The sequence below is a fragment of the Gymnoscopelus microlampas genome (assembly GCF_963454915.1).
Source record: "Gymnoscopelus microlampas genome assembly, chromosome: 19".
NCBI lineage: Eukaryota > Metazoa > Chordata > Actinopteri > Myctophiformes > Myctophidae > Gymnoscopelus > Gymnoscopelus microlampas.
The window spans coordinates 6,948,264-6,976,162 of record NC_139956.1 but is presented as its reverse complement, the minus strand read 5'-3'; the positions used below and the strand labels follow the sequence as shown (position 1 = coordinate 6,976,162).

Sequence of the window (27,899 nt, the reverse complement as noted above, 5' to 3'; positions counted from 1 at the left end):
AGATACTAGTATCCCACAAGGATTGAACGGATGTTTTGACATTTTCAGGGAATCTTGTTGTCTTGTTGTCCTCATATGATGCAATCATGTACGGTACAACATACAATACCACAAGTCTCCTGCAACATATTAATGAGAATGTCATCCCGACACTCACCAACATTATTCAAACTTTTTTTTTTAAAGATTAATTTGTGTATTTTAGAATATGTTTTTACATTATAATGAAACATTATGTAGGCTATATATTTTTTTCTTTAAAAACAAAAAGGAAAAAAAGAGTGCCACGGACATAGACAAGTCTTGCCACGGACATGTTTGTCTATGTACGATATGTTGATGATCCTGCAAACTTTGGAAGCCAACCTTAGCCAATCAGGATGGAATATGGGAAATCGGACAGATCCGTGTTGATCACATGACTATAGAGATACTGTGTACCGATTTGCATGACGTTTGTATAAAATCTGTAGGAGTAATGTGGGTTTTGCACAAATCGGCTTCCTGGTTGCGCTATAACAGGCCCATGTGAAAAATTTGGGGCAGAGGTTCTGAATTGGCATCGAGGGACTGTGTGTGCACAGTTTCGCAGCGAGCGGGCCAACGGTCACACGGACAGGACACACACACGGACGGACACACGGACGGACACACGGACAGAAGGACAGACGGGGTAAAACATACTCTCTCGCCATGCCTTTCGGCCTGGCGGAGACGATAACACTCCACAATCATAATCCATGGTAACCCTCCATCCACAGCCTAGGATCTCCTCCAACCTAAAAGTTAGCTCACGTCTGATCAAAGTTAGGTGCCTTCACATTAAACTATTGTGACACTGCATTCAATTAGAATCCTGGCATGACCTTCATTAATCACTCATCATGTAGGCCTACATATCTTTTGTGTCTCTCGAGTTTCCTTGTTCCTTGTTGGCATTTTATCCTTGATGTTTCCGTGAGAAGCATTTAACATGTAATTATTATGTCTAATAAATCAAAAACCAATCAAGTGTAGCTTGTAGGGTGTGTCTTTTGCCATTGTACATGTGCATGCCTTGGACATTCTCATCAACAGAGAATACCTGATCACCTTAATGGAATCCACTACCTTGCCAAACCAAACCTGGTATAACTTGATCTCCTTCTGTCCTCAAATAACACTGTCTTTTGAAAAGCCAGCAATCTCTATATTAGCTATATGATGTATAATACGCACCCACTCACCTTTGAAGCTACTGTAAGTGGCCCTTTTGAGTTTAAGCACTGTCTGTACTGATGAGACTCAACTATTATTATCCAAAATAATTAGGATTTAATGTGTTGGTCGTTAAGTGGCTCAGTAGACAGTTAATGCAGACATACTATTGTTTAAAAATGTGCAGCACATTGGACTAGACCCTATGACACATTAGGAGTCCATTAGTATACATTTAGTGCTAGGCCACTGTGTTTTTGGTAAGATGATTATTTTGCGTGTCCGTGGCAAAAATGAAATATTAATGAAAATGTCCATCACAAGCTGCCATGGTAATGACCCCTGCTCCCCCCTTGTTAGCCTTGCAGCTGCAAACAACTTTATTTGAGACAGGCACAAGCATGTTAAGTTCACTCCCCCATCAATAATTTGTTGCTTTAAGTTTTACACTTCACATTTTTGTCTCTCTAATTTGAATCCTGAAAAGCAACAGTTTTGGACATATGAGGTTTCCATGCGGCAGCAACAAATTATTCATTTCCTGATACATGAGGGAATGCCCCATCATCCTCCCTGCAGGAGTTTGTTGTCAGGTAGGTTTGGCTACTGTTACAGTATATATAGGCCTACCCTTTATGTGATACCTATTACATTCTCTGTCTTACTAGAGTAACCACTGCAACCAAACAGGTGCATAAAGGACATCCTGATGATGGCAAACAAAGAAATACAGGAACTGCGTGCTGAACTGAATTCACTGAAAGCGGCTGGTAAGTTCAGAGTTATGCCTTGATACAAAGGATGAAATCAATTCTATGAATAGACAAATAGCAAATCTACTGTATTTGGATTATTTAAACTCTGCTTATTATAAGCGACTTTGGGCTTAATTGTTTCCCTGCAAAGTCGCTTGTAAATAGATGTTCCCAGCGTTTTTTCTTCACTGACGTGCAGTGGTGTAAAGTAACTAGTACATTTACTCAAGTACTGTACTTAAGTACAATTTTGAGGTACTTTTACTTTACTGGAGTATTTCCAATTGTCTATACTTTTACTCCACAACAGTTATTTGAAATCTTTAGTTACTAGTTACTTTGCAGATATAAATCATAATAAAACATACATTAACCACTTTAGCCCTATTTTATACCTATAGGCTATTTGAAAATAGCAGATCTACAAGCTCACAACGTGTTGCGATGCGATGCGTTCTGAGATTGTAGATCTGCTATTTTCAAACATTTTAGTACTTTTACTTTTGGTACTTTAAGTACATTTTGATACCAATACAATCAAAATTGGTATCAATAGTAGCTTCCTACGAGCTATGGTGGCACCTGTCATAGTCTCGCGTGGCCAGACTGTTGCCTCCCACAATTTTCAAATGTTTCCGGTCATACAGTCTGGGACTCTGAAGCTCTGATCATGATTAAAATACAAACCGAATGTGAAGCCTCCTCCCCACTTCGGTTTCGTCTTTACGGTCGCACACATTTATCCTAATATAAATACAAATCAAAGTAAAGATCTTTTAAAATATATTTTCGTGAACGGAAGTGCCAGTTTCCTCACTCGGATTTCGGGAGCTGTAGTTCCAGACTCTATATAGCATTCAGAGATTGTGGAATAGTTGTCTGGCTACACGAGACTACACCTGTCAGCAGGGAGTGTGTAGTGGGGCGAGGGCTCTACATCCTCCCGGCGGGGGCTCCTTACTGACAGACGAGTCAGTATACAACAGCAGTGACAAGCTGACAACAACACAGAAATGTGTGTGGGGAGGAATTTATTGGCTAAATTGGGGAGAAAAAGGGAGTAAAAAAAGTATTGGCTACTCTAAATTTATAATAAAAAAGAAAAAAATGTAGGGGAGTGAAAGTCACAAGTATGCAAAAATAGAAATACTCAAGTAAATGTACTTTGTCACTGTCCACCACTGTGAATACCAAACTTCAAATGATGTCAAATGTCAAAGTAAATGGAGTGAAATGATAAGACATTATGCTTTCTCCTGCTCTCCCTATCAGTTGGTTTGAAAGTCGGCTTTTCTGCATCGTTTCTAAAGAAGGACCCTTTTGACCCCAATCAATCCACAACCTTGGTGTTCAAGAATGTCTTCATCAACACTGGCAATGCTTACTGTGATACCACAGGTACTGACACCCAGGGCCAACAGGATCATGACATTTTACCTGACGATTAATTGTCTTGCAAATAATTATGAAGTTTTTAGACAATGTGTGCTGGTGATTGTGTGTAATAATTCCATTTTGCTGGTGTATACAGGTATCTTCACTGCTCCACTGAAGGGAGCGTACCAGTTCACCTTCGGAACGTTCGGCTACACCAAGGAGAACAGCACTGGGGCCATCCTGGTGAAGAATGGGGACCTTCAAGTCAGCACTTGGGGATTCAAGGGACCCGAAGAAACCGAAATGACCAGTAACACAGTGATTCTGCCACTTAGTGCTGGAGACACAGTGAATATAATCCATTGGGCACACGCAAAGTCTCAAATAAATGCGGCCACTTTCAGTGGCTTCCTTCTCTTCCCGCTGTAGACCAAACTGTACTATTGACCAGTGGTTCTCAAGTGGTGTCCCTTAATCAAAATGAATATAGCATAAAAATTTGTTTAACCAATTTAACCCTACAGTCTATATATTGGGCATTTGGAAATGTTCCGTTGCGTTGCAAAGCATTGTGAGCTTTGAGAATTCTTCAATATTTTTTGGTTTGGGCAAGCAAACATACAACTGCCTTAAAATCTTACAGACTGCTCGGCCAAGTAGTCTGTAAGATAAAGTCAAAATACTGCCTACACTACAGTATATTGAATTTCTCCTGTAGTTTCTCTGTTACCACCTTATATACTGTACAAATGTCTCCTTGGTTGTTTGGGTCTTATTAAAGTAGATATTCTGGTGCGTTTTACTTCAAATAAATAATCCACTGTGTGCATCTGAGTTGTGGCCTACCTTCCATCAAGTGTACCACAGCACAATCACAGTAAATGCTGCATTAGGACATGATGAAAAAACACAAGAATAAGAGATAAATCAACTAAAATAAATGAAATAGATAAATATGATATATATTTTCAAAAGATATAATACATTTGAAAACTTATAATGGGACATTCTGCATAATGAGTACTTTTACTTTTGGTACTTTCAGTACATTTTGATACCAATACTTTTGTACTTTTACTCAAGTAAATTTTGAATTGGGGACTTTTACTTGTAAGAGAGTATTTTTACATTGCAGTTACTTAAGTAAAACATTTGAGTGCTTTTTCCACCACTGCTCTGTGTAGTGTCTATTGTGTATCACGGCCAAATAACTGCAGGATTATTTATTTATTTAACTCTGGCTCCCTCTAGCGTCCATGGTGTGTCATAGCCCAAAATAGTAACAAAATGCAACAAAGTAATAAAATGTTCAACTTTAAAAAAGTAAGTAAAATAAAATAAAATGGACAAAATCGGGAACGCTTTACGAATGTGCGTGTCATCCATATGCAGGGAACCATGCTAACCTTTTCTGTATCTTTCCAATTTTAGTATATGTGTAACATGCCGACAACATATTGAATTAAAGGTTTGTAAATGTTTCAGTGTGAACAGTTCTCTCACTAAGGGTGTCCGTTTAGGAAATAAAAACATTAAATGTGGAATTGATTTAGTGTGGGGGGAAATACAACCTGATTCCATAAAATATAAACTTGTTTGTTATAAAAATAAAAATAAATTGTAAGGCTACTTCTTGGCCTCAATTACAAAACCCATCTAACCCCTGCTCATTTTGCTAGGATTGGATGGCTTAGGGTTGAGGACAGAGCACAGCCACAGCAACTTGCTATGGGCCTGGTCTTCAAGATACACCACAACATTGGGATCCCCCTGTATTTGTCAAAATACTTCCAAAATGTTAATGATGTCCATGATCACAACACCAGAGGCAGCTCCACAAACCTTGTCCAACCCTTTTTTGGCTCAACAAAGGGAAGTAACTCGTTCTCATGCTATATCAAAAATGTGGAATGCCCTACCAAAAGGAGTAAAGGAGTGTAAAACCCTACTCTCTTTCAAATCTGCCCTAAATATACACCTTCAGGAGGCTGCAATTGAAAAATGGCCCCTGTCCAAATCCTAACCTACCCCATGTCCTAACCTAACCTACCCCCCTACCCCCCCTTTCTTTCTGCTTAGACTTTTGTACATATTTTTCACTCTTCATACCAGTAACCTGTAAACTGATTGTATGACATTCTATAGTAGTGTGTATATCTGTCTGTCTCTTTTATGTCATCATGATTTGTGTGCATGGGGAACTCATTTGAAACAAGCCCAGTGCTTTAATGAGTCTTCCAGTTTAGTAGACCTTGTATTGCGAATTTGTACTTCCATGTACTGTTGTTCTCATGTCATACTAAAGGAAGTAGGCCTACATCAATCAATCAATCAATTTGAGTGATAAAACTGTATTTTATCACTAAATAACTTTTAAATATTTGGGGGAAACCACAGATGCATGCTGGGTAACCCGGGAAGCAGCCGTGATTGGGTGTTTAAAGCCCCGCCTCCTCCTCCGGCCTGGGACCCTGTCGCTCGCACGTCGGTGTCGCGCATTGAAAATAGCAGATCTACAAGCTCACAGCTCAGGACCCTTTTTTAGTAAGTAGGCTAATGTTCTTGTCTTAATTGTCCTCCCTGTGTGTTTGTTCATCTGTTTGACCTGTGTGTCTTGTTAGTCCCAGCCTATCCTCGCCAGAGCTGGCGAAAACGTCTGGGAACACAGATTAGTCCCAGCCTGTCCACTGTTGATTGTCCATAGTGACAGTGTTCACCTGTTCTAGTTTCCCTGCTCCATATATGCCAGTTTCCTTCAGTGGTTGTCAAATGGTCTGTGTCTGTATCCTAGGGGTCTTCAACGTTTTCAGCCCAAGGACCCCCTAGCTGAGAGAGATGAAGCAGCTGGGACCCCCATATTGTATAAAATTGTGTTTCAGATTCAACTTTTTTTGTTTACGTGGTCTGCTATTTTTCCCCTCTACACCTATTCCTCTTTGCCAAAAATAGCCGATCTACAAGCTCACAACGCCTCGCAGCATGAGGCGTTGTGAGCTTGTAGATCTGCTATTTTAGGCTAAAGTTCTCCTCAGAAAAGGGATGCTAGGGTTATAAGTGGATAAGGTTAAAAGAAAAAACATATCACACAAAGATTTGGCAGACCCCCTGTAGTAACTCTGAGGACCCGGACCCCCTGTTGAAGACCCCTGACCTATTGTTTACCTGCTGTGAGCTGTCAGTGAATATATAAGTTAGTTTTTTTTAGAATGGGATCTGAAAAAGCAGACGGATACATCTTGCTTTGTTCGGTCCATAGTGTTAGAAGGAGCTTGAACCCCTAACGCTATGGACCAGAGCTACATTGGTCAAAATCGGTAGGAGTAGTACCAAAAAGTGTGTTTTGCAAAGAAAAACGCAACATGGCGGAAAATCTTGTCCGTTGGATATGGATGTGGTCACGGCACAGATATGTACCCATTTGTGTGAGTTTTAGACTGAATTTGTAGGAGTAGTAGCACAACGTGTGTTTTGAAGGGGAGGGGAGTATTTTGGATGCTGGCCCATGAAGATATTTCCTCTTCACATGAACCACAATATCAGTTTGACCGCAGGCAGAACTAACAACTTCAAATGACACCTTCAATTCATCTGGACCAGGGAAGTAAAAGAGAGGTGCGAATATCAGTTACAAGTGCACTGGTCCATTAGAGAAATGTAGCTATAGCAGACAAGCATTACAATACAAACTAATTTAAATAACAATAATCAGTCATTATACAGCATCGTATATAGCAGTGGTTTACCACCAGTGGTCCTTGGAGGGGTACCAGGGGGTCCCCAGCTAAATTAGTTAACATAGCGTCACAATCATTTTAACCACCTAGCTTTGGCTATTCAAAAATAGCAGATATACAAGCATGAGCTCTTGTAGATCTGCTATTTTTTGAAAAGTCCTGGAAAATGGGTGCATATCTTTGAATATATATTTTTAAAGCGAACATTTTTAACTCAAAATCTTTACTTCCGGAGGCCCTTGGCAGAAAACATTTTCAGATGGGGGTCCGCGGCCAAATGTATATCAATTTAGGGGTCCGCGGCCAAATGTATATCAATTTAGGGGTCCTTGGCATGAAAAAGGTTGAAAACCACTGGTATATAGCATGCTAAACATTTTAGCTGTACAGGTATGTTTACTGTACAATGTCAATGCCTTGCAAAAAACATGAAAAGCCACATGCAGCAGCTCAAAGATGTAGGTACTGTAGTACAAGTACAGAAGGTTGTTGATAGATGAAAAAAAAAAATGTAAGTAAAGATCACATTTTAAATACTAATAAGAAACGCAGAGCCAAATATGGAGCAACACGCTGACTGAGATTTCATCAAGATGGGTTTATCCCATAGGAGCTTCTCATGAGAGAGCAATGAGGTACAATGAAAAGGCAGTGAGTCTTTATACACTTTCTTATCTATTTCTTCTTCTTCTTCTTTTCGTGTCTTTGAAGCATGTGGTTATTGACAGTTTCCCATTTCTTTACACTCTTATCTATGAAGTTAGTTGATGCATTACATCATCATGGATTATACATGACACTTAATTATGACACTTAGAGCAGTGGTTCTCAAACCTTTTCATGTCAAGGACCCCCAAATTGACACTTAATAGCCCGCGGACCCCCATTTGAAAAGATATGCCAGGGACCCCCATAAGAGAAGATTTTTACGGCTCTAGCAGTGATTCTCAAGGACCCCCAGTTTGACATGCATTTTAGGCTACGGACCCCCATTTAATGGCATTCCTATCTCTGGGACCCCAATTTATATTGTGAAATCTATGTTAATTAAACTCTGAGAGTGTACAAATGTAGTTCAGTCATTTGTACACTCTGAGTTACAGACCCTTAAGGGTCCATTTGGTTCCTAATCTATCATTTAGCTGGGGACCCCCTGGAACTCCCTCAAGGACCCCTGGGGGTCCCCGGACCCCACTTTGAGAACCAATGACTTAGAGGTCACAAGCTCACAAAGTGAATGTTCAGATCATTGTCAAATATTAAAGCTGCACTATGTGGACACACTGTTTTGCTCCAATCTGCACCAAACTTGGCACAAACACTGTTCAGGGGTCCGCCATGATAATAGTCACACCAGGGGCCATGTGTGGCCCCAAGACGTGGCCCCCAGCGGGCCACAGGCACAACCTTTCGTCAATCCTCACCAAACCTGGCACAAATAATGCTGTTCAGGGGTCTGCCGTGAGAACAGTTACAAAAAACAAAAGGAAAACTAAATTGCACACATATGGGCCACAATGTTCAAATGGCAATAAATCGGTGGCTCTGATCAGCGCAATATAGGACTGGATTTGAAGACTGCGTAGCGGTCTGAAAATGTAGTAAAAATAAAGATCTTACAATGACAGCAAGGTAATTTACCCTTTAAGACCAGGAACGCATCTGTGTCATTTTAAGATTTCTTTGGCTCTATAAAAATAGCGGACCCCCTCCCATCTAAAAATATTTTGTTCCAGGGACCCCCAGAAGCTAAGATTTGAGTTAAAAATGATTTGCACAAATGTTCAAGATTTTTCTAAAAATAGCAGATCTACAAGCTCATAGCGCGGCACTTGTGCCGCGCTATGAGCTTGTGTATCTGCTATTTTTGAATAGCCAAAGAAATCTTAAAATTACACACATGCGTTCCCTTCCCGGCCTTAAAGGGTTAAATTGTTTTTAACCCTAAATCTACTTCTCACTATAAACCTGTAAGCTCTTCTAAAATAAATATCCACGAGAGGTTAACAACAACAACCACACAACCTATACCCAGCTAGGTGAAGTACTTCTGCATTTGTCCACCGCTTCGTTTTTTCACTTCTCTCCACTATTGCAACCTGAGCTCCATGACAGATGCACCAAATGATCACATTCGCCCTCTGATTAATACACTGGAAGGATGATGGTCACTGAGGTTTAGGAGTTCAGGTAGGATACAATATTTCAATTCCTTCAATCCTGGAAACTACTTGTGACTTTTCTGTATTATATCTTATTCCAATCTCTCACTTGTACAGTAAGTCGCTGTGGATAAATGTCTGCTAAATGCCTAAATTGTTATAATAAAAATATATATGAATAATACTACTACTACTACTACTACTAATAAGAGTAACACAGGGATTAGGAATAAAGTATGAAGAGTATAAAGAAAAGGTATGAACTTGTAGAGATTTGATTTGGTATTAGATATGTGATCTAATGTGTGAAGAAGTCACGTCTTTGAAGTGAGAATGTGTTGGATGAGAATGAAACATTAACTTGATGCCTGTTTGTGAATATGAAGCGGTTAAATGGGGAGGTTTATAGAGTTCTTCACAACGTTTTGAGTCTTTCAGAGTACAGCTTCAGATGAACGTTTCAATTTGAATGTCAAACAAGTTATTGTCCTAGTTTATTTTTTTTGTCTCAAGAATGACATTGGTCAATTTTGGACGTTTGGACAAGTCTGTCCAAACATAATGCTATAGTCCTTTAAACTCATACTGTTTTCAATTAAACAAAAGTTAGTTTTGATATAATATTACATTAGTATATTTTTCACAATAACCATTCCACATAAATGTGTTTTTGACAACTTCTGTAAACACTATTAAACATTATTTAATAGTTACAGTTAATAAACACGTTGTTATATCCTCAGGCATTATTTTTTCAGCGTTCTTCCTGTCCAAAAAACGCTGTAATGACAACGTAGCTATAAGCGTTACAAGGTATGACTTTAAAGAGAACATAATGTGGAATATAGAGTGAGAATCTATGTAGAGTTAAAAATAAAATAATAGGTTACACATTGTGCACTGTAACGGTTGTATCCTCTTTAGATCATCAATGCTGAACAGTGTTGTCACCGACCAGTGTCCACAGCAGAGTCACTCCACCAAAAGCACCTGACAGTTGACCCCGAAGAAAGCCATGATGCTACAGACAGGAAGCTGGCATTGTTTCCCCTTCTTATTTCTGTTGTGCACGCTTCATCCTAGTCCCATACTGGCTTACTTGCTGAAAGACTGCACTATTCTTTACTCTGAAAATGTCACTGCTGGTGTTTCAGTGGATTGTGAAGATGGTGTTCTTGTTAGCATACCAGAGGACATTCCCAGAGACGCTATATCATTAAAGGAGAAATCCGGTCATTTTAAGTGTTATGTTTGATGTGTGTCAAATCACTTACCAACGTATAAATGAAAATCGCGTTACTCCACAGAGCCCCCTATCAACCCCCACCGTTGGCATTATAGGAGGATATAGAATAGCCCAAATTCGCCTATTTTAACCAATGCAAAGTCTGTTTTTTTGCTTCTAGTACTCATTGTTGAGTCCCATGATAATGTAACAGGCGCTAAAACTCCCGACAAGCTAACGGCTAATAACAAACGAGCTAACGCTGGGGCTGCTTATCTCTCTGCATGGCAGCCCCAGGTTGCCAGGTCGGGAGAGAAACCAGCAACCAGCATTAGCTCGTTCTGTTATTAGCCGTTAGCTTGTCGGGAGTTTTAGCGCCTGTTACATTATCATGGGACTCAACAATGAGTACTAGAAGCAAAAAAACAGACTTTGCATTGGTTAAAATAGGCGAATTTGGGCTATTCTATATCCTCCTATAATGCCAACGGTGGGGGTTGATAGGGGGCTCTGTGGAGTAACGCGATTTTCATTTATACGTTGGTAAGTGATTTGACACACATCAAACATAACACTTAAAATGACCGGATTTCTCCTTTAACAATGAAGGGCAATAACGTCCAAAAGATACACGGGGCAGATTTGTACCATCTGCCAAATCTCACAGATTTGAACCTGAGTTTAAATTCAATAACTCATGTAGATGACGGGGCTTTTGTCCCTTTGGTGCAACTTAAAGTGCTCCGTATGGACAATAACCTACTAACAACATTGACAGACAATATGTTTCAGGGACTGTCTAAACTCTTGACGCTACGCTTGGATTTTAACAATATCCAATTCATCAACCCTGCTGCCTTCCAGTCACTCACCAGCTTACAGGAACTAAGTCTGTGGTCCAATCAAATTACACACATAATCACCATCTTAAAACTACCAAGCTTACAGGTGCTGAACATCACAATATATGAGTTGGTGTCTTTTCAGTCAAAAGATCTGTCAAACGTGTCCTCTGTGCTCAGGGAGTTGAGGATCACTTCACAGTCGATAAAAAAGTTTAGCATCACAGCAGCTGTGTTTCCACATCTTGAGACAATCGACCTTTCACAATGTTGTAATGTTATTGGATGGGAGTGGGACATACCAGACAGGTATTCTCTAAGGAATATAACTACTGTGTATTTGACTGGTTCTACTATGTCTTTTAACACTATCAGAAAGTCTCTACAGAGCCTTGATTCACTAGAATATCTAGATCTGTCTTACATGGAAAAGTGGATAAACAGAGGTCTCTTACATATTGCCTGTCAAAGTCCCACAATGAGGAAACTTCGTATTTTTATAAGCTTGAACCACATTGCCAACATAAGTCAAAAACTGTCACCTTGTACTCGGCTAACCTACCTGGACCTATCACATAATAACTTGCTTGAACTGTCTAATGGTTCGATAAAACAAATGAATCAACTGAGTTACTTGAGAGTCGCCCACAACTACCTTTCCAAAGTACCAGACGATGTTAAGAATCTCCCCATGCTTCATAGCCTAAGCCTGCATGACAATAACATTCTTGATTTAAGCTGCTCAGACTTTTTCAATTTAACCAGACTCGCAAGCATTAATCTAGACAACAACCACATCTTTGAACTCAAACCGTGTGTTTTTCAACATCTCTATGAGTTACAGTATCTATCTTTGAGACACAATTCCATTTGTATGATTGGCGAGACATTTAAGACTGGCCTACAGAAACTACAATTTCTGGATTTAAATAATAATGTTGTCTCAAAGCTCAGCCGGGGAGCTTTTACAAGTCTGAAATCACTCAGGGACTTAGACATGGAATTAGGCCTGTGGAACCTGTGGAACAACAACTATTTGGAGGGACTAGATGAACTTCAAACGCTTGGTCTATTTTTTTATCTCAACCTTAACGGAATTATTTATTCACCTCCCCATGAGTTACTGAAGAGCCTGAAGAAATGTGCAATACAATTCAGTCCACAAACCTATGATCAGCCTAAATCTCAATTAATATCAGTCATGCTCTCGGATATGAAACATTTGGAACACTTTACAGCTGTGAATGTCTATAGTAAACCAGAACCAGAATCAGTCTTCCACACATTTAAATATGTACCACAGCTGAAAACTCTTACCTTAAGGGGCAACAATCTACCATACCCAAACCCAGAGATGTTTGACCCAATACAAAACCTAGAGGCTCTCAATTTCTCCAACAATAATCTGAAGTCCCTGCAATTCCTGGCACAAGCCAACCTGACTCGACTCTCTTGGCTGGACCTGCGCCAGAACGAGTTGACAGTGATCAATGTCTCTGTGTTCCGTTTTCTCCCCGCTCTCAGGTATGTTTACCTGGGTGAAAACCCTTTCGCTTGTGATTGCTCTAATTATGACTTTCTCCAGTGGATGCTGCACAACAACCAAACGCTGGTAGTCTTTGCTCACAGCTACACTTGTAGCTATCCTCTGACTAAAAAGGGTACCAGGTTTCTGGACTTTGACTATCACTCCTGTGAGCAGATGGGCTGCATCTGCTTCATTTCCTCCACTTGTGCGATTGTGCTATCTCTGCTTGTATCCTTCACCTACCACTTCCTGAGGTTGCATCTACTCTATGCCTACTACTTCTTCCTGGCCTTCCTTTATGACGCTAACAAAAGAAAGAGGGGGTCTCCTCAGTGCTACGATGCCTTCATCTCCTACAACGTTCACGATGAGCTCTGGGTTTACAGAGAAATGCTTCCAGTGCTGGAGGGAGAGCAGGGCTGGAGACTCTGTCTGCACCACCGAGACTTCCTACCAGGTGCAAACCGTCTCTTTTAAGCAGGACCTTTCTCTGTCTGAACACACTGTGCTGTCTTTAGTGGCATTGTTATTACTGTACTGTATGTATGTAATACTATCTATCTATGTCTCTCAAGAAGTGAAATAGTTTTGAACGTGGATTGAGGAATGTTTGTATGTTTTGTTTCCAGGTACACCCATCATAGAGAACATTACAGATGCCATCTATGGCAGCAGGAAGACCATCTGTGTGATCAGCCACCATTACCTGGAGAGTGAATGGTGCTCTAGAGAGATCCAGATGGCCAGGTGGGGGCGGTATCAGTCATGTTATGGACCCTACAGTGGCAGCTCTTAGTACATAGTTGCAGCAGTATAGCCCAATTATTCTGTAGTTGGGTTAGGGTTAGGGGAAAACCAGCGGCTTTCTGATTACATACAGCCTCTCTACCCACTCAGCTATGGTCAGCCCATACTATTAGACTGAATTAGACTATTATTGGTTGAGTTATGAATGGAACTATTGTTGTGTGTGTGTGTGTGTGTGTGTGTGTGTGTGTGTGTGTGTGTGTGTGTGTGTGTGTGTGTGTGTGTGTGTGTGTGTGTGTGTGTGTGTGTGTGTGTGTACTGTGACACAGGGCAAAAACATTGCAACTCTGGCCACTTTACAGGAGAATGACATGTAAATTATATTTTCGTCAAACATTAGTTAAACACAGATTCACATTTTTTTAATACTTCTAAATCATTCATCTAAAAGTTAGAATTGTAACTGGCATGGTTAATATGAATATAATGCATAAATATGCATAATTATGTATTCCTCCATAATTTCACAGGAATTACAAACCACTGTTGTTGAATCGTGTCAGCTGATGGTGTAAAGCAGTGGTTCTCAAGGTGGGGTCCGGGGACCATCAGGGGTCCTTGAGGGGATTCCAGGGGGTCCCCAGAAAAAATGTGTTAACATACGTAGCATGGAAATCAGTTAACCCTTACAGTATAGGCTTTGAGAACCACTGCTGCGTGGGGAACCATGTTGCCTAAAACTCAGGTTTTATGTACATCGTACTGTCCATAGAACCAGTGGTGGAAAGTAACTTTGTACATTTACTTAGGTACTGTACTTGAGTACAATTTTGAGGTATTGGTACTTTACTTGAGTAGTTCCAATTTCTAATACTTTTACTTCTACTCCACTACATTTTGGATCCAAATATTGTACTTTTACTCCACTACATTTATTTGAAAACTTTAGTTACTTTGTAGATTTTGATTATTATTACAAAACATACATCATCCACTTCAGCCCTATATACATTTTGGCCATTTGAAAATAGCCGATCTACAAGCTCACAATGCGTCGCGATGCGACGCATTGTGAGCTTGTAGGTCTGCTATTTTCAAATGATTTGTATACATTTGACATTTTTAAATGGGACATTCTGCATAATGAGTACTTTTACTTGTGGTACTTTAAGTACATTTTGATGCCAATACTTTAGTACTTTACCTCAAGTACATTTTGAATTCCAGACTTTTAAATGTAACAGAATATTTCTTAGTATTGATACTTTTACTTAATTTAAAAACGTTTAGTACTTTTTCCCACCACTGCATACAACTTGACTGACTGTAAATGTCCTCATGGTCTCCTGTGTTGCAGCCACCGTCTGTGTGATGAACAGAAGGACGTGTTGATCCTGGTGTTTCTGGAGGACATTCCAGCCCACCAGCTGTCTCCCTACCATCACATGAGGAGGCTGGTGAAGAGACACACCTACCTGAGCTGGTCCCAGGCTAGGAGGCACCCTGGACTGTTCTGGCAGAACCTACGCAGAGCTCTGGACACATCACCTCACACTGATCTATGATATATAGGTATATATATGAAGCGTGGCTGCCATTAGCGCCATATATAGGGGATGAGTGGCTAAATTGTCTTGTGTATTAGAGCAGTGGTTCTCAACCTGTGGGTCGGGACCCCCAGGGGGGTCCCCACATGATTTTGGGGGGGGTCCCCAGATGATAGTGAAGTGACAATTTAAGGACTTTTAAGACCTAAAAAAAGCAACAACAAAAGTAATCAATAAACTAGTATAAAACATTGGCCAAATTGTCAAATAATATAAGAAAGAGAAAAAGATTGTGAAAATAGCCGATCTACAAGCTCACAACGCCTCGCGATGCGAGGCGTTGTGAGCTTGTAGATCTGCTATTTTCACAATATTTATCTGTGGAACGGAGTCTATCAAAATGGGGGGTCCCCAGTTCAAATAGAATTATTTTGGGGGTCGCGGCTTGAAAAGGTTGAGAACCACTGTATTAGAGTGACGGAGAATATAAGTTAGTTGCCATACTATTGTGATGATTATCATATACAGTATTTGGCGTAAATAAGTATCTTATGATTTGTCTTTGTATGTACCCCCTCTTTGTTTGTACCCCCCCCTTTTTTTATTTTTCTTCTCTTGTACATATTTTTCACTCTTCATACCAGTAACCTGTAAGCTGATTGTATGACATTCCGTATAGTAGTGTGTATATCTGTCTGTCTCTTATATGTCATCATGATTTGTGTGCATGGGGATCTCATCTTAAACAAGCTCAGTGCTTAAGTCTCCCAGTTTAGTAGACCTTGTATTGTTAATGTGTACTTCCATGTACTGATGTTCTCATGTCTTACTAAATATAGTACATCAATCAATCAAGCATGTTCTTATGTCTTTATGGTATTGCTATGTTGGGTTATGTTGTGCCCTATGTCTTGCATGCTCGTGGTATCATCTACCTTTTTTTGTTTAATACAAATATTGAAACAGAAAATCAATAAAATCGTTTTGTTATTAATTTTTGTTTTGGGTTAGGCTACTAGGCCTACTTGGTGATGGTTGCAACACTAATAATTTGAGCCTGATGGATGCATCAAATCCTTTGTTGAGGTTGACACGAGCATAATATAGGCCTAACATGCACTCTTGAAACAAAATAAGTCTAGAACCAACCACTTTAGTTTAAAGGGGCTACACCATGAATTTTTTTTTTTTTTGGGTTTTTAGTATTTTTTGGGCTCCCCAGTGTCTCTTGTACCCAAAACAATATTTTTTTTTAACATTCAGTCATTCATGCTCATTTCATGGATTTCCTGAATGGGCGTGTCTGAACAGGCCATTTCAGAATGGCTGTGCAAGTGATGTCACTTGCACGGATTTTGCATTGACGATGGCCAGGCAGAATTGCTCAGTAGCTCCCCCCTGCCCAATAGGACGTTTTGGTATTGCAGCTGAAAAAGCTTGGAATGACAGACAGTCAGATTGTGAGAAAAAATATCTGGATGTTTTTTAGACTTACAACCTGTTTAAAACGTATTAGGGGGCAATATTTATATATAATATATTTTTTTTTAATTCATGGTGTAGCCCCTTTAAAGTATACTCACTCACTGTACGTGTAGGCCTACTGTATTTTTTTGTTTTCATTCATTGTTGATGGTATGTGCTAGGGTGTGTGTAGAGATACAGCAGGGTAATAAAAAGAACACAAAAAACTCAATTAACAATGAAGAAACAGGCAGTGTATATATATACACCCTGTTGTTTTACCCTGTTGTATCTTACATGTCTGGGTTTATTTCTCAACAATGACATCCCTTGCTTATTTGTGCTTGGAGGAGGTCTACCTGCTCTTATTGTGGTCAGGTAGGACACCTACTGGTTGACTAGAGGCATTGCATGCAGTTTTCTGATCAATTTTATTGACGGGTGGGAGACACAAGCAGACCATGAGTACTTTCTACTTTTTGTACTTTAAGTATATTTTTATACCAACACTTTTGTACTTTCACTCAAGTAAATGTTGAATTCCGGACTTTTACTTAACAGAGTATTTCTACATTGCAGTATTGATACGTTTACTTAAGGCTCTTGTGTATCACAGCCAAATAACTGCAGAATTATTTATTTATTGAACTCTGGCTCCCTCTAGTGACCATGGTGTGTCATAGTCATAGCCAAACAAAAAATGATTTTCAGCTTAAAAAATGAATTAATCAAAATAAAAAGATAAAATCGGGAACGCTTCACGATTGTGCGTGTCATGCTGAGAAGATCACTCCCCCTGCTTGCGCAGGGAACCATGCTAATCTTCTCTGTATCGCTCCAATTTTAGTACATGTGCAGCATATGCTGACACATTAACCTAAGCGTTTGAAGAGATATTTAAAGGTTCCAGTGTGAACAATTTTCTCACTAATGGTGTCCGTTTAGGAAATAAAAAAACATTAAATGTGGAATTGATTTAGTGTGGAGGGGAAATACAACCTGATTCCATACAATATAAACGTTCATTTTAGTGATAAAACTGTATTTTATCACTAAATAACTTTTACATAATAACTTTTAAATGTTTGGGGGGAAACCACAGATGCATGCTGGGTAACCCGGGAAGCAGCCGTGATTGGGTGTTTAAAGCCCCGCCTCCTCCTCCGGCCTGGGACCGTGTCTCCCGTCGTACGTCGGTGTGGCGCATTGAAAATAGCAGATCTACAAGCTCACAGCTCAGGACCTTTTTTTAGTAAGTATTTAATGTTCTTGTCTTGTCTCTCCTCCCTGTTTGTTTGTTCATCTGTTTGACGGACCTGTGTGTCTTGTTAGTCCCAGCCTGTCCACTGTTGATTGTCCATAGTGTTCACCTGCTCCATATATACCTGTTTCCTTCAGTGGTTGTCAAATGGTCTGTGTCTGTATCCTACTGTTTACCTGCTGTGAGCTGTCAATGAACAGTGGTGGAAAAAGTACTCAAATTCTTTACGTAAGTAAAAGTACCAATGCACTATAGAAATACTCTGTTAAAGTCCAGAATTAAAAATGTACTTGAGTAAAAGTACAAAAGTATATTGGCATCAAAATGTACTTAAAGTACCAAAAGTAAAAGTACTAAAATGTTTGAAAATAGCCTATGTATAAAATAGTGTTAAAGTGGTTAATGTATGTTTTATAATATCATAATTTATATCTGAAAAGTAACTAACTAAAGTTTTCAAATAATTGTAGTGGAGTTAAAAGTACAATATTTGCCTCTGAGATGTAGTGGAGTAGAAGTAAAAGTATTGGAAATTGGAAAGTACAGTACTTAAGTAAATGTACTTAGTTACTTTAACACCACTGTCAATGAATATATAAGTTAGTTTTCCTAAGCTTTCCTAAATGTTGCTCCCTAACTATCAACTAACTAACTAAATAACTAACTATAAACTAACTAACTAACTAACTATGAACTAACTAACTAAATAACTAACTAACTATCACTATTCACTGTAATGTGTAATCACTTTGCAAACATAATATGACTCTGTTCGTGGCCGTCTGTATTCAACGGCCTTTGTCGCCCTCATGTGGACAAAATGAGTAAATATAGTGGAAGTCGTCAACAAATCACTCCGTTTATAAAACGTTAAAAACGAGATGAACGTTATGCAGCATGACACCAGTTTCTACATTAATACATATACAAGCTCACCTAAACTAAGTAAAGTAACACTGTCCATTTGGCTATAGTTTTAAAATCAATCTGCACTTTGACATGCATTCAAACATGAATTGAAACTTTGACCAAAATATAGTGGTGGCTGATTTAAGGTTAACTGCAGCGCGCGCGCACACACACACACACACACACACACACACACACACACACACACACACACACACACACACACACACACACACACACACACACACACACACACACACACACACACACACACACACACACACACACACACAGGGGCGTAGCACCAAATTATGGGCCCTGGGGACAAAGATTCACTGTGTGGGCCCCCCTATGATTGTCTTTAAAAAATACTTTTTTTTAGGCCCCCTTTACCTGGGGCCCTAGTAACTCTGTCCCCACTTATACACCACCCCTGTGACGCCCCTGCACGCACACACACACACACACACACACACACACACACACACACACACACACACACACACACACACACACACACACACGTCCTCATTTTGTTGAAAAGATGTCCTACTTCTTCCCAGTGTCCGTGTACAATAGGCTTCATTTTCATTATCTCTTTGTTTTTATTCCATTGCAGAATATCTTGGGGAAAAAAGTACAAAATTTGAAATATTTTTGAAACATTTAACACAAATCTGGTACGGGGGTCCCTGGCACAAAATGTTTTCAGATGGGGATACACAGACAAAAGGCTAAGTGACGACACAGACATGATAGATAGATAGATCCTCGGCTCTTCACAGCCTTTCTGCAACACTTGCTTGAAGTCCTTCAGAGAAGTCCTTTGACTATGGGCTGAAAACCAATAAAAAAAGATAAGAGTGTAGGGAGTGCAGCAGTTAATCAAACTACCGGTAATCAATTTAACCAATTTAGACCGGGGAAAGCATCTGTGTCATTTTAAGATTTCTTTGGCTATTTTTGAAAAATCTTGAAAATGTCTTTGAATATATATATATTTTTTTAAGCGAACATTTGTAAAATATGTTGTTCCAGGGACCTCCAGAAGCAAGGATTTGAGTTACAAATGTTCGCTTTAACAAATATATATATATATAAATATGTATTTGCACAAATTTTCACGATTAAAAAAAAATAGCAGCTCTACAAGCTTGTTGCGCTATGAGCTTGTAGATTAGCTATTTTTTGGATAGCCAAAGTATAAAATGACGGTTATAGCTCAAATCTAAAATAATATTTCACATTGTCATCTTTATTGCTCATGAATAAGTACCAAACACACAGTAGTCAGGGCTTAACTCATAAAAGGACAATGGAAAGATCCATGAGGTTTTCAGCCATGATACTATTTGCCATTCTGTTCTTTTTGTTTCATTTTTTCCATAATGAATAAGTAAAATAAGTGAGTTTTGTCAGTGATTAAATACAAAATGTTATTTTGTTATTTTATTGTATTATTTACATTACCTCATTTATTCTTCTTTGCAAGTTGTTGTTGCAGTTTAAGTTTCTTTTTCTTGTGCTGTGCTATCTCAGCCATCTGTAGCTTTTGGGCCATTTGCCTGTGGGAAAAAAAACGAACGGCATCAACAACGCACGCACACGCACACACACACACACACACACACACACACACACACACACACACACACACACACACACACACACACACACAGTTGTGGAGGATTACAGTAGGTTATAGGTTGATATATATATAGCAGCAGTTACGATAGAAGTTGCCTAACGTGTTTGAAAAATATGTCATAATATGCTTCTAGTACATTTTGGTCCCATTCATTTAAAAATTAATGATAAAAGTAGGGTATGTTTCTAAGGTTTCTACTGGTTCTACCGAGTGCAGACCCGCCCTCGCTGCGGTTGCATTCAATAGCATTAATGTCCGGTTGCATTTCGGACTTAACAAAAAAAAAGGCTGGGTTTCCGAGGCTATTTCGGACTTGATATAGAAAGATGGTGCATTTGAAATCTCTGAAAAATAGGCTTCATTTACTGTCTATAGAATCCAATGGTTGTCCATATTTTTTTACGGTCTATGTTATGAAGCTATTTGGGTTTAATTAAGATGGCGGATCGTTTAGATTACCTGCGAGTGTTCGTGTTGTGGCATTGTTTATGTTTACATATCGCATCAGTGTCTTCCGTCTTCCAACCTACTGATTATTGACACGGCCACGTATGTCGTCACGGTTCACAAGATGAACCACAGATTTTGTGGTTCCCGTTCCCAAACAAACTTTTAGGGTTCTGAACCAACACATTTTCTGTCAAAACACTCAGAACTGGTTCAAAATTAGGCGGGAGGAAAGAACCGAACCGGTTGAACCCCGGTGGAAAAGGGGCCTCTCTGAGTTACAGACCCATAAAGGGTCCATTTGCTGGTCCCCTGCTGGTCCCCGGACCTGATGTTGAGAAACAGTGCTCTATGTCAGTGGTTGTATACATATCATAATACATATCAATTTGGAGGTCCTTGGCATGAAAAAGTATGAGGACCACTGCCCTATGTCGTTGGTTCTCAAAGTGGGGTCCGGGGACCCCTAGGGGTCCTTGAGGGAGTTCCAGGGGGTCCCCAGCCAAATAGATAGTGAGGAACCGAATTGACCTTTATGGGTTTGTAACTCTGAGAGTGTACAAATGGAACCAAATTTGTACACTCTCTGAGTTAAATTAACCTTGATTTTACAATAGAAATTGGGGTCCCAGAGATAGAAATGCCATTAAATGGGGGTCTGTAGCCTATAATGCATGTCAAACTGGGGGTCCTTGAAATTAAAATGGTTGAAAATCACTGCTAGAGCCGTAAAAGTCTTCTCTTATGGGGGGGCCTTGGCATATCTTTTCAAATGGGGGTCCGCGGGCTAATATGTGTCAATTTGGGGGTCCTTGACATGAAAAAGTATGAGGACCACTGCTCTATGTAATCATATGAAGGGGTGAAATCAACATGCAAAGCTGTAAATGTGAGAGGAAAGAAGAAAGAGTCAGTCCTACTTTGACTTGATTTCTGGAGGAACGGGAAGAGGTTTGGTGAATCCATCTCTTCCTGTGAGCCAATAGGTAGACTCTCCCTGAAGACACACGCACATGACATCATCTCACTCCACTATCCACAGCAAATGTTTGATTTGTTTGTTTTTGTATTTAAAAAAATATATATTTTAGTTTTTACAAATGGAACCCTGGTTGAAACCCCCTGCCGACATACCTTGACTTCAGTCTTTCCCCTCAGCTGGACCTTGTATCCCATCTTTAAATCCATCAGGACTTTGACTGTGCTCTCGTGAACCTGGATCCTCTGGGCTGCAATGGCATGACGACACACAACGTTGAAGGGCAATTCATTCATCCATTTGCAACTCTGTGAGTATACATGAGGACACGTGAGGGTACAGTAACTCTGTGAGTATACATGAGGACACGTGAGGGTACAGTAACTCTGTGAGTATACATGAGGACACGTGAGGGTACAGTAACTCTGTGAGTATACATGAGGACACGTGAGGGTACAGTAACTCTGTGAGTATACATGAGGACACGTGAGGGTACAGTAACTCTGTGAGTATACATGAGGACACGTGAAGGTACAGTAACTCTGCTGTCATGGCTTACGCATTCCACTGGATTCCATACGCGAGGCAGTGGTCACCGTGTCTCCAAACAGACAGTAGCGAGGCATCGTCAGCCCTACGACCCCTGCTACACATGACCCTACAGGACACACGCACGCACACACACGCACGCACGCACGCACGCACGCACGCACGCACGCACGCACGCGCGCACGCACGCACGCACGCACGCACGCACGCACGCACGCACACGCACACGCACACGCACACACACGCACAGTATGAAATCAAATTGATTTGTAAAGCACATTTCAACAAGAAACACATTTAACCCATTAACTCATTGACTGCCAATGACTAGATTTCTGGTAGTTTTTCTCCAAGGCTCACACCGCCAATGACGAGATTCTCGTCATGTGGTGTTTTCAGTGGTTTTACGATAGAGGGCGCTCTTCCGCAGCCTGTGAATGATCCCAGGATCGCCCCCCCCCCCCCCGATTCTCCGAGACCCCCCTACGTCTTTTGAGGCGATTGTTGTGAAGAATATTATTCTATGATTTTTTTAAAGGTTAGTAAAATCGCTGGCAAGGGCAGCTATAGACGATATATTCCGTATATCTATCATGTCAAGGACCCCCAAAATGATATGTATTTGGCCGCTGACCCCCATCCCAAAATATTTTGGTCCAGGGACCCCCATGAAGCAAAGATTTTAGTTAAAAATGTTCGCTTTAAAAGAATATATTTTCAAAGATTTGCACACATTTTCACGATTTTTCAAAAATAGCAGATCTACAAGCTCGTAGCGCGGCACTCGGTGCCGCGCTACGAGCTTGTATGTCTGCTATTTTTGAATAGCCAAAGTGTAAAATAATGCTTTCTAGCTCAAATCAAAAAGTGACACAGATGCGTTCCAGGTATTAATGGGTTAAGGACATTTTAATTCAGTGTGTGTGTGTGTGTGTGTGTCGTCCGCTCACCGGTGTGCAGTCCGATGCGTATCCTGACGGGCACGTCGGGCATGTGTCTCATCTTGAAGGTGCCCACGGCGCTCAGGATGTCCAGGGACATGTTGGCGATCTCGGCGGCGTGGCGCTTCTCGTTGCGCACGGGGACGCCCGACGCCACCATGTACGCGTCGCCTATGGTCTCTACCTGCAGAGCAACAGGATGGGACACGATGCGGGGAATGGAGTGTTAGTGTCAGACACACACACTCCCACACTTAAGTAAAAGTAGCAATACCATAATGTAGAAATACTCTGTTATAAGTAAAAAGCCTGTGTTCAAAATGTCACTTGAGTAAAAGTACAAAAGTATTGGCATCAAAATATACTTAAAGTACCAAAAGTAAAAGTACTAACATGTTTAGCCGATCTACAAGCTCGCTTGTAGATCGGCTATTTTCAAATAGCCTATGTATAAAATAAGTGGTTAATGTATGTTTTATAATATCATAATTTATATCTGAAAAGTAAATGGTATAACTAAAGTTGTCAAATCAATGTAGTGGAGTAATAGTACCATATCTGCCTCTGAGATGTAGTGGAGTAGAAGTAATAGTACTGAAAACTATTGTCAAAATTGTACTTAAAGGAGGAGTTCACCCAAAAAATGACTTATTTTCTATCAATTCCACATCCCATGAAGTCTTGAATCCATGGATTCTTTTTTTTTTTTTTGCCGCATTCCTAAGCTAATAATTTGATTCCCGTCTCCTACCGGCTAATGTATCCGGTAGGAGACACAAAGTAGATTCTTTGCGTCTCCTACCGGAAATACACACGGTCATCAAATTATTGTCTTAGGAATGCCACAAAAACAAAAATAAATCCATGAAATCAAGGCTTCATGGGGTGTGTAATTGATAGAAAATAAGTCATTTTTTGGGTGAACTCCTCCTTTTAAGTACAGTACTTGAGTAAGTGTACTTAGTTACTTTACACCACTGACACACGCACACACTCACTCACTCACTCACTCACTCACTCACTCACTCACTCACTCACTCACTCACTCACTCTCACAGTCACAGAGCACCTTGTAGACATCGTGGCTGCCTATGATGGCGTCGAACACGGTGTAGAGGTCGTTGAGCAGGTCCACCACCTCGATGGGCTCGCTGTTGGCCGAGATGGTGGTGAAGCCCACGATGTCGCTGAAGTACAGCGTCACGCTGTCAAAGTCCTCCGGCTCCACCGTGCCGCCCACCTTCAGCGCCTCCGCCACCGACCTGGAATCAAACAAAACGCAAGTTAACCCTTTAAGACCGGGAACGCATCTGTGTGTCATTTTAGATTTTTTTTGCTATAGACTATAACCATTATTTTATACTATGGGCTATTCAAAAATAGCAGATCTACAAGCTCATAGCGCGGCACAGAGTGCCGCGCTATGAGCTTGTAGATTTGCTATTTTTTTGAAAAATTATGAAAATCTGTGCAAATCTTTGAATATATATATATCTTAAAGGGACCATTTTTAACTAGAATCTTTGCTTCTGGAGGTCTCTCGCAAACAATTTTTGAGATGGGGGGTCCGTGGCTAAATGCATATCAATTTGGGGGTCCTTGACAAGTTTGAGAACCACTGTTCTATTCATCATTCATTTTAGTTGTCTTTTTTTGGAGACGCCTCTCGTAGCTCCGTTGTCATTCCAGTTACACAGCAACCGATTTCAACCTGCCGTCCCTATTTTAGGCATGCCATTATGGCCTAGGTGAAATCTAAAAAAAGGAACGATTATTTTTTTAAATATTCAAAAATAGCAAAAGTAGCAGATACTCCAAAAACGTAAATAAGTCCACAATCACAACACCAGAGGTATAGCTCCACTGACCACGTCCAACCCAGATTTGGCACAAACAAGGGGTTGAATTCGTTCTCCTGCTATGCCACAAACATGTGGAATGCCCTACCAAAAGCAGTGAAGGAGTGTAAAACCCTACTCTCCTTCAGAACCGCCCTAAAAGAGCCCCTGTAAAAGTCAAAGCGTAGACCCCCCTCCCCCCGAACTGTTTACTTTTTTTGTTATTATTTTTAAACAGTTTTTTATGATGTTCTGCATAGTAGTGTATATCTGTCTGTCATTTAATGTCTCTATGAATTGAATACAAAGGACCCCAATGGAAACAAGGCTTTCTTGGGTTTTAAATCCTATTAGCTGACCTTTGTATTGAACTGTACTGTCATGTGATTTTTTTCTGCAAACTTCTTATAAAGTATTCAATCAATCAATCAATCAATCAATCAAGGGCTGTGAGGGGGTGCGGGTTAGCATTTGTTGTTTAGGAGGGTGGTTCTTTTGAACTCACGGAGGCAGCATCTGCGTGAGCAGTCTGTCCGTCTTCTGCTTCTCCATATCCAGCTCGTCGGTTCTCTCTTTGACCAGCTCGGCCAGGTTGGACGAGTACTGCTCCAGCATGCGCAGCATGGAGTCAATGATGTTGTACTTAATGCCTTTGTTGAGGTCCTTGAACTGAACCAGAGAGGAGAGGAGAATGAGGTTGATCAAATTAAATAGCCCGTCTACAAGCTCACCGCGCTGCGTTGTTAGCATATTGCCCCCATAGTGACAAAAAGTAAGTCACAACGTTCGGGACGGCAACTTGTTTGCTTTAGCTTGCTCGGTGGTCCCTTACGTGGCTCCAGTTCCCTTGCGACTGCCCGCCCCCAAAATGGTTTAGTCACAATGGGGGAGATGCGAGGCGGCTATGCACAGATTTTCGGGGTTTCCGGTTGTCTATGCACGGAATGACACCTCCGTGCAATATACTGTATACTAAGTCGTGTGAGATCGGGTTGCTATTTCCACACTCACTCCAGAGGGCCACATTACTGTTGGGCAGACACCTCTTATCTCCATATTTTAACTTTTTTCATAAATGAATGCTGTACTTCGTCATTCTAGTATGTCACACAAAAGTAGCAAAAATAACAGATCTACAAGCTCAGCTTTGAACTTGTAGATCTGCTATTTTTGCTAATTTGGAATTGGAATCCCAAATATTTTTTGGGTATTTTTGATTTGGAATCCTAAAAAGTAAAATATCCTAAAAAGTAAAATTTGTATTTAATTTCAAATACATTTAGTTATACTTATGTTAACTTATCAATACTACAATGTAGAAATATTCTGTAGTAAAGTAAAAATCCGGAATTCAAAATGTACTTGAGTAAAAGTACAAAAGTATTGGCATCAAAATGTACTTAAAGTACCACAAGTAAAAGTACAAATTATGCAGAATGTCCCATTTCAAGTTTTCAAATGTATAAACATCTTTTGAAAATAGCAGATCTACAAGCTCACAATGCCTCGCATCGTGACGCATTGTGAGCTTGTAGATCAGATATTTTCAAATGTTCGAAATGTATATAGGGCTGAAGTGGTTAATGTATGTTTTGAAATAATAATAATACAAATCTACAAAGTAACTAGTAACTAAAGTTTTCAAATAAATGTAGTGGAGTAAAAGTACAATATTTGGATCCAAGATGTAGTGGAGTAGAAGTAAAAGCATTGGAAATTGGAAATACTCAAGCAAAGTACAAATGCCTCAAAATTGTACTTAAGTAAATGTACTTCTAGTTACTTTCCACCACTGGTGTGTACAAGTGTACAGTATATACATGCCATGAGTTACCACGTCAAAGATCTCGTCAAAGTTGGGTCTTTCATCAGGGTCTTCGTGCCAGCAGTGTTTCATGAGCTCGATGCAGTCCAGCGGAGCGTAGTCTGGACTCAGCTCTGGACGACACAGTGGAGGGGGCTTACAAAGCCTCTCCAACAGCTCTAGAGGAAAAGCATTCAACAGGGTCATTACTGGTACCCAGTGAAGTACTCACATTTTTACTTTAGTATCAATACCACCATGTAGAAATTACTCAAGTTACAAGTAAAAGTTCGGTTTCAAAATGTACTTGAGTAATGAATAAACAATAATGAGTAAATAATATTTGCCTCTGAGATGTAGTGGAGTAGAAGTAAAAGTATTGAAAACTGGAAATACTCTTTACACCACTGCTGGTACCATGATGAAGATTCCTCTATACAGTATGTTATGTATAGAGCACCAAAGTCTGACGTAATTTACACATCCTTGGCTTGTCTACCTGGTTCGCGGTTTTCCACCCCCATTCTGAATCCCCATAGACGTATTTAATATCGCGTCAAATAAGAACTGTGTTCCAAAAATAAACAAATGACCCCGGCGGTTTGACTCTTATGGATATGAAGCATCAACTGACGGTGAGAAAACGATAATGTTACTTCCGCCGAATTAGTTACATTTTCGCCAGAAACAGACTGTATCAAATATAAGTGACTGACTATCATAAACGATACAGAGCCTCCTCCCTGACAATATCGCAGAGACAGTTTGTTTATTTTTGGACCACCTTATATGAGACGATTCTATGATGACCCAATGTTATTCTCCATAGAGAAATTACTTTACGAAAGTGGGGATGACCGAGTGACGTCAGGACTTCTGTACTCTATACTGTATGTTAACTACTGTAAGTATAGCCCTGGGAACCAACGGTGCCCGAGCCTTGTG

General features: G+C 40.2%; 3 protein-coding genes across 3 annotated transcripts in view; 2 read left to right on the top strand and 1 right to left on the bottom strand.

Moving 5' to 3' along the window:
- Positions 1–1,828: 1,828 nt before the first annotated feature.
- On the top strand, positions 1,829–4,158 carry LOC311035137 (complement C1q tumor necrosis factor-related protein 3-like). Its single transcript, XM_084043219.1, has 3 exons — positions 1,829–1,967; positions 3,225–3,350; positions 3,484–4,158. The coding sequence occupies exons 1-3, from the start codon at positions 1,907–1,909 to the stop codon at positions 3,756–3,758; spliced, it is 462 nt and encodes a 153-aa protein (XP_083899345.1). The 5' UTR covers positions 1,829–1,906; the 3' UTR covers positions 3,759–4,158.
- Positions 4,159–12,646: 8,488 nt separating this feature from the next.
- Positions 12,647–15,132, top strand: LOC311035191 (toll-like receptor 13; the record flags this gene model as incomplete). Its single annotated transcript, XM_084043271.1, has 3 exons — positions 12,647–13,277; positions 13,450–13,567; positions 14,925–15,132. The coding sequence occupies 3 exons, from the start codon at positions 12,647–12,649 to the stop codon at positions 15,130–15,132; spliced, it is 957 nt and encodes a 318-aa protein (XP_083899397.1).
- Positions 15,133–20,219: 5,087 nt separating this feature from the next.
- The window catches only part of gc2 (guanylyl cyclase 2), a gene marked incomplete at both ends in the record, with an annotated part of 58,118 nt that continues 50,438 nt past the window's right edge, over positions 20,220–27,899 (bottom strand). Inside the window, 8 exons of the mRNA XM_084043270.1 lie at positions 20,220–20,313; positions 21,764–21,840; positions 21,978–22,072; positions 22,382–22,480; positions 23,322–23,496; positions 24,382–24,574; positions 25,656–25,819; positions 26,985–27,133. Coding sequence (XP_083899396.1) covers positions 20,220–20,313; positions 21,764–21,840; positions 21,978–22,072; positions 22,382–22,480; positions 23,322–23,496; positions 24,382–24,574; positions 25,656–25,819; positions 26,985–27,133 — 1,046 coding nt within the window. The remainder of the gene's footprint in view (positions 20,314–21,763; positions 21,841–21,977; positions 22,073–22,381; positions 22,481–23,321; positions 23,497–24,381; positions 24,575–25,655; positions 25,820–26,984; positions 27,134–27,899) is intronic.

Bases quoted from the DNA above. Each gene is read 5' to 3' on its own strand.
- LOC311035137 (XM_084043219.1), top strand. From the start codon at position 1,907: ATGATGGCAAACAAAGAAATACAGGAACTGCGTGCTGAACTGAATTCA. The intron at 1,968-3,224 runs GTAAGTTCAGAG...TCTCCCTATCAG, and splicing joins GAATTCACTGAAAGCGGCTG to TTGGTTTGAAAGTCGGCTTT. The intron at 3,351-3,483 runs GTACTGACACCC...TGGTGTATACAG, and splicing joins TGCTTACTGTGATACCACAG to GTATCTTCACTGCTCCACTG.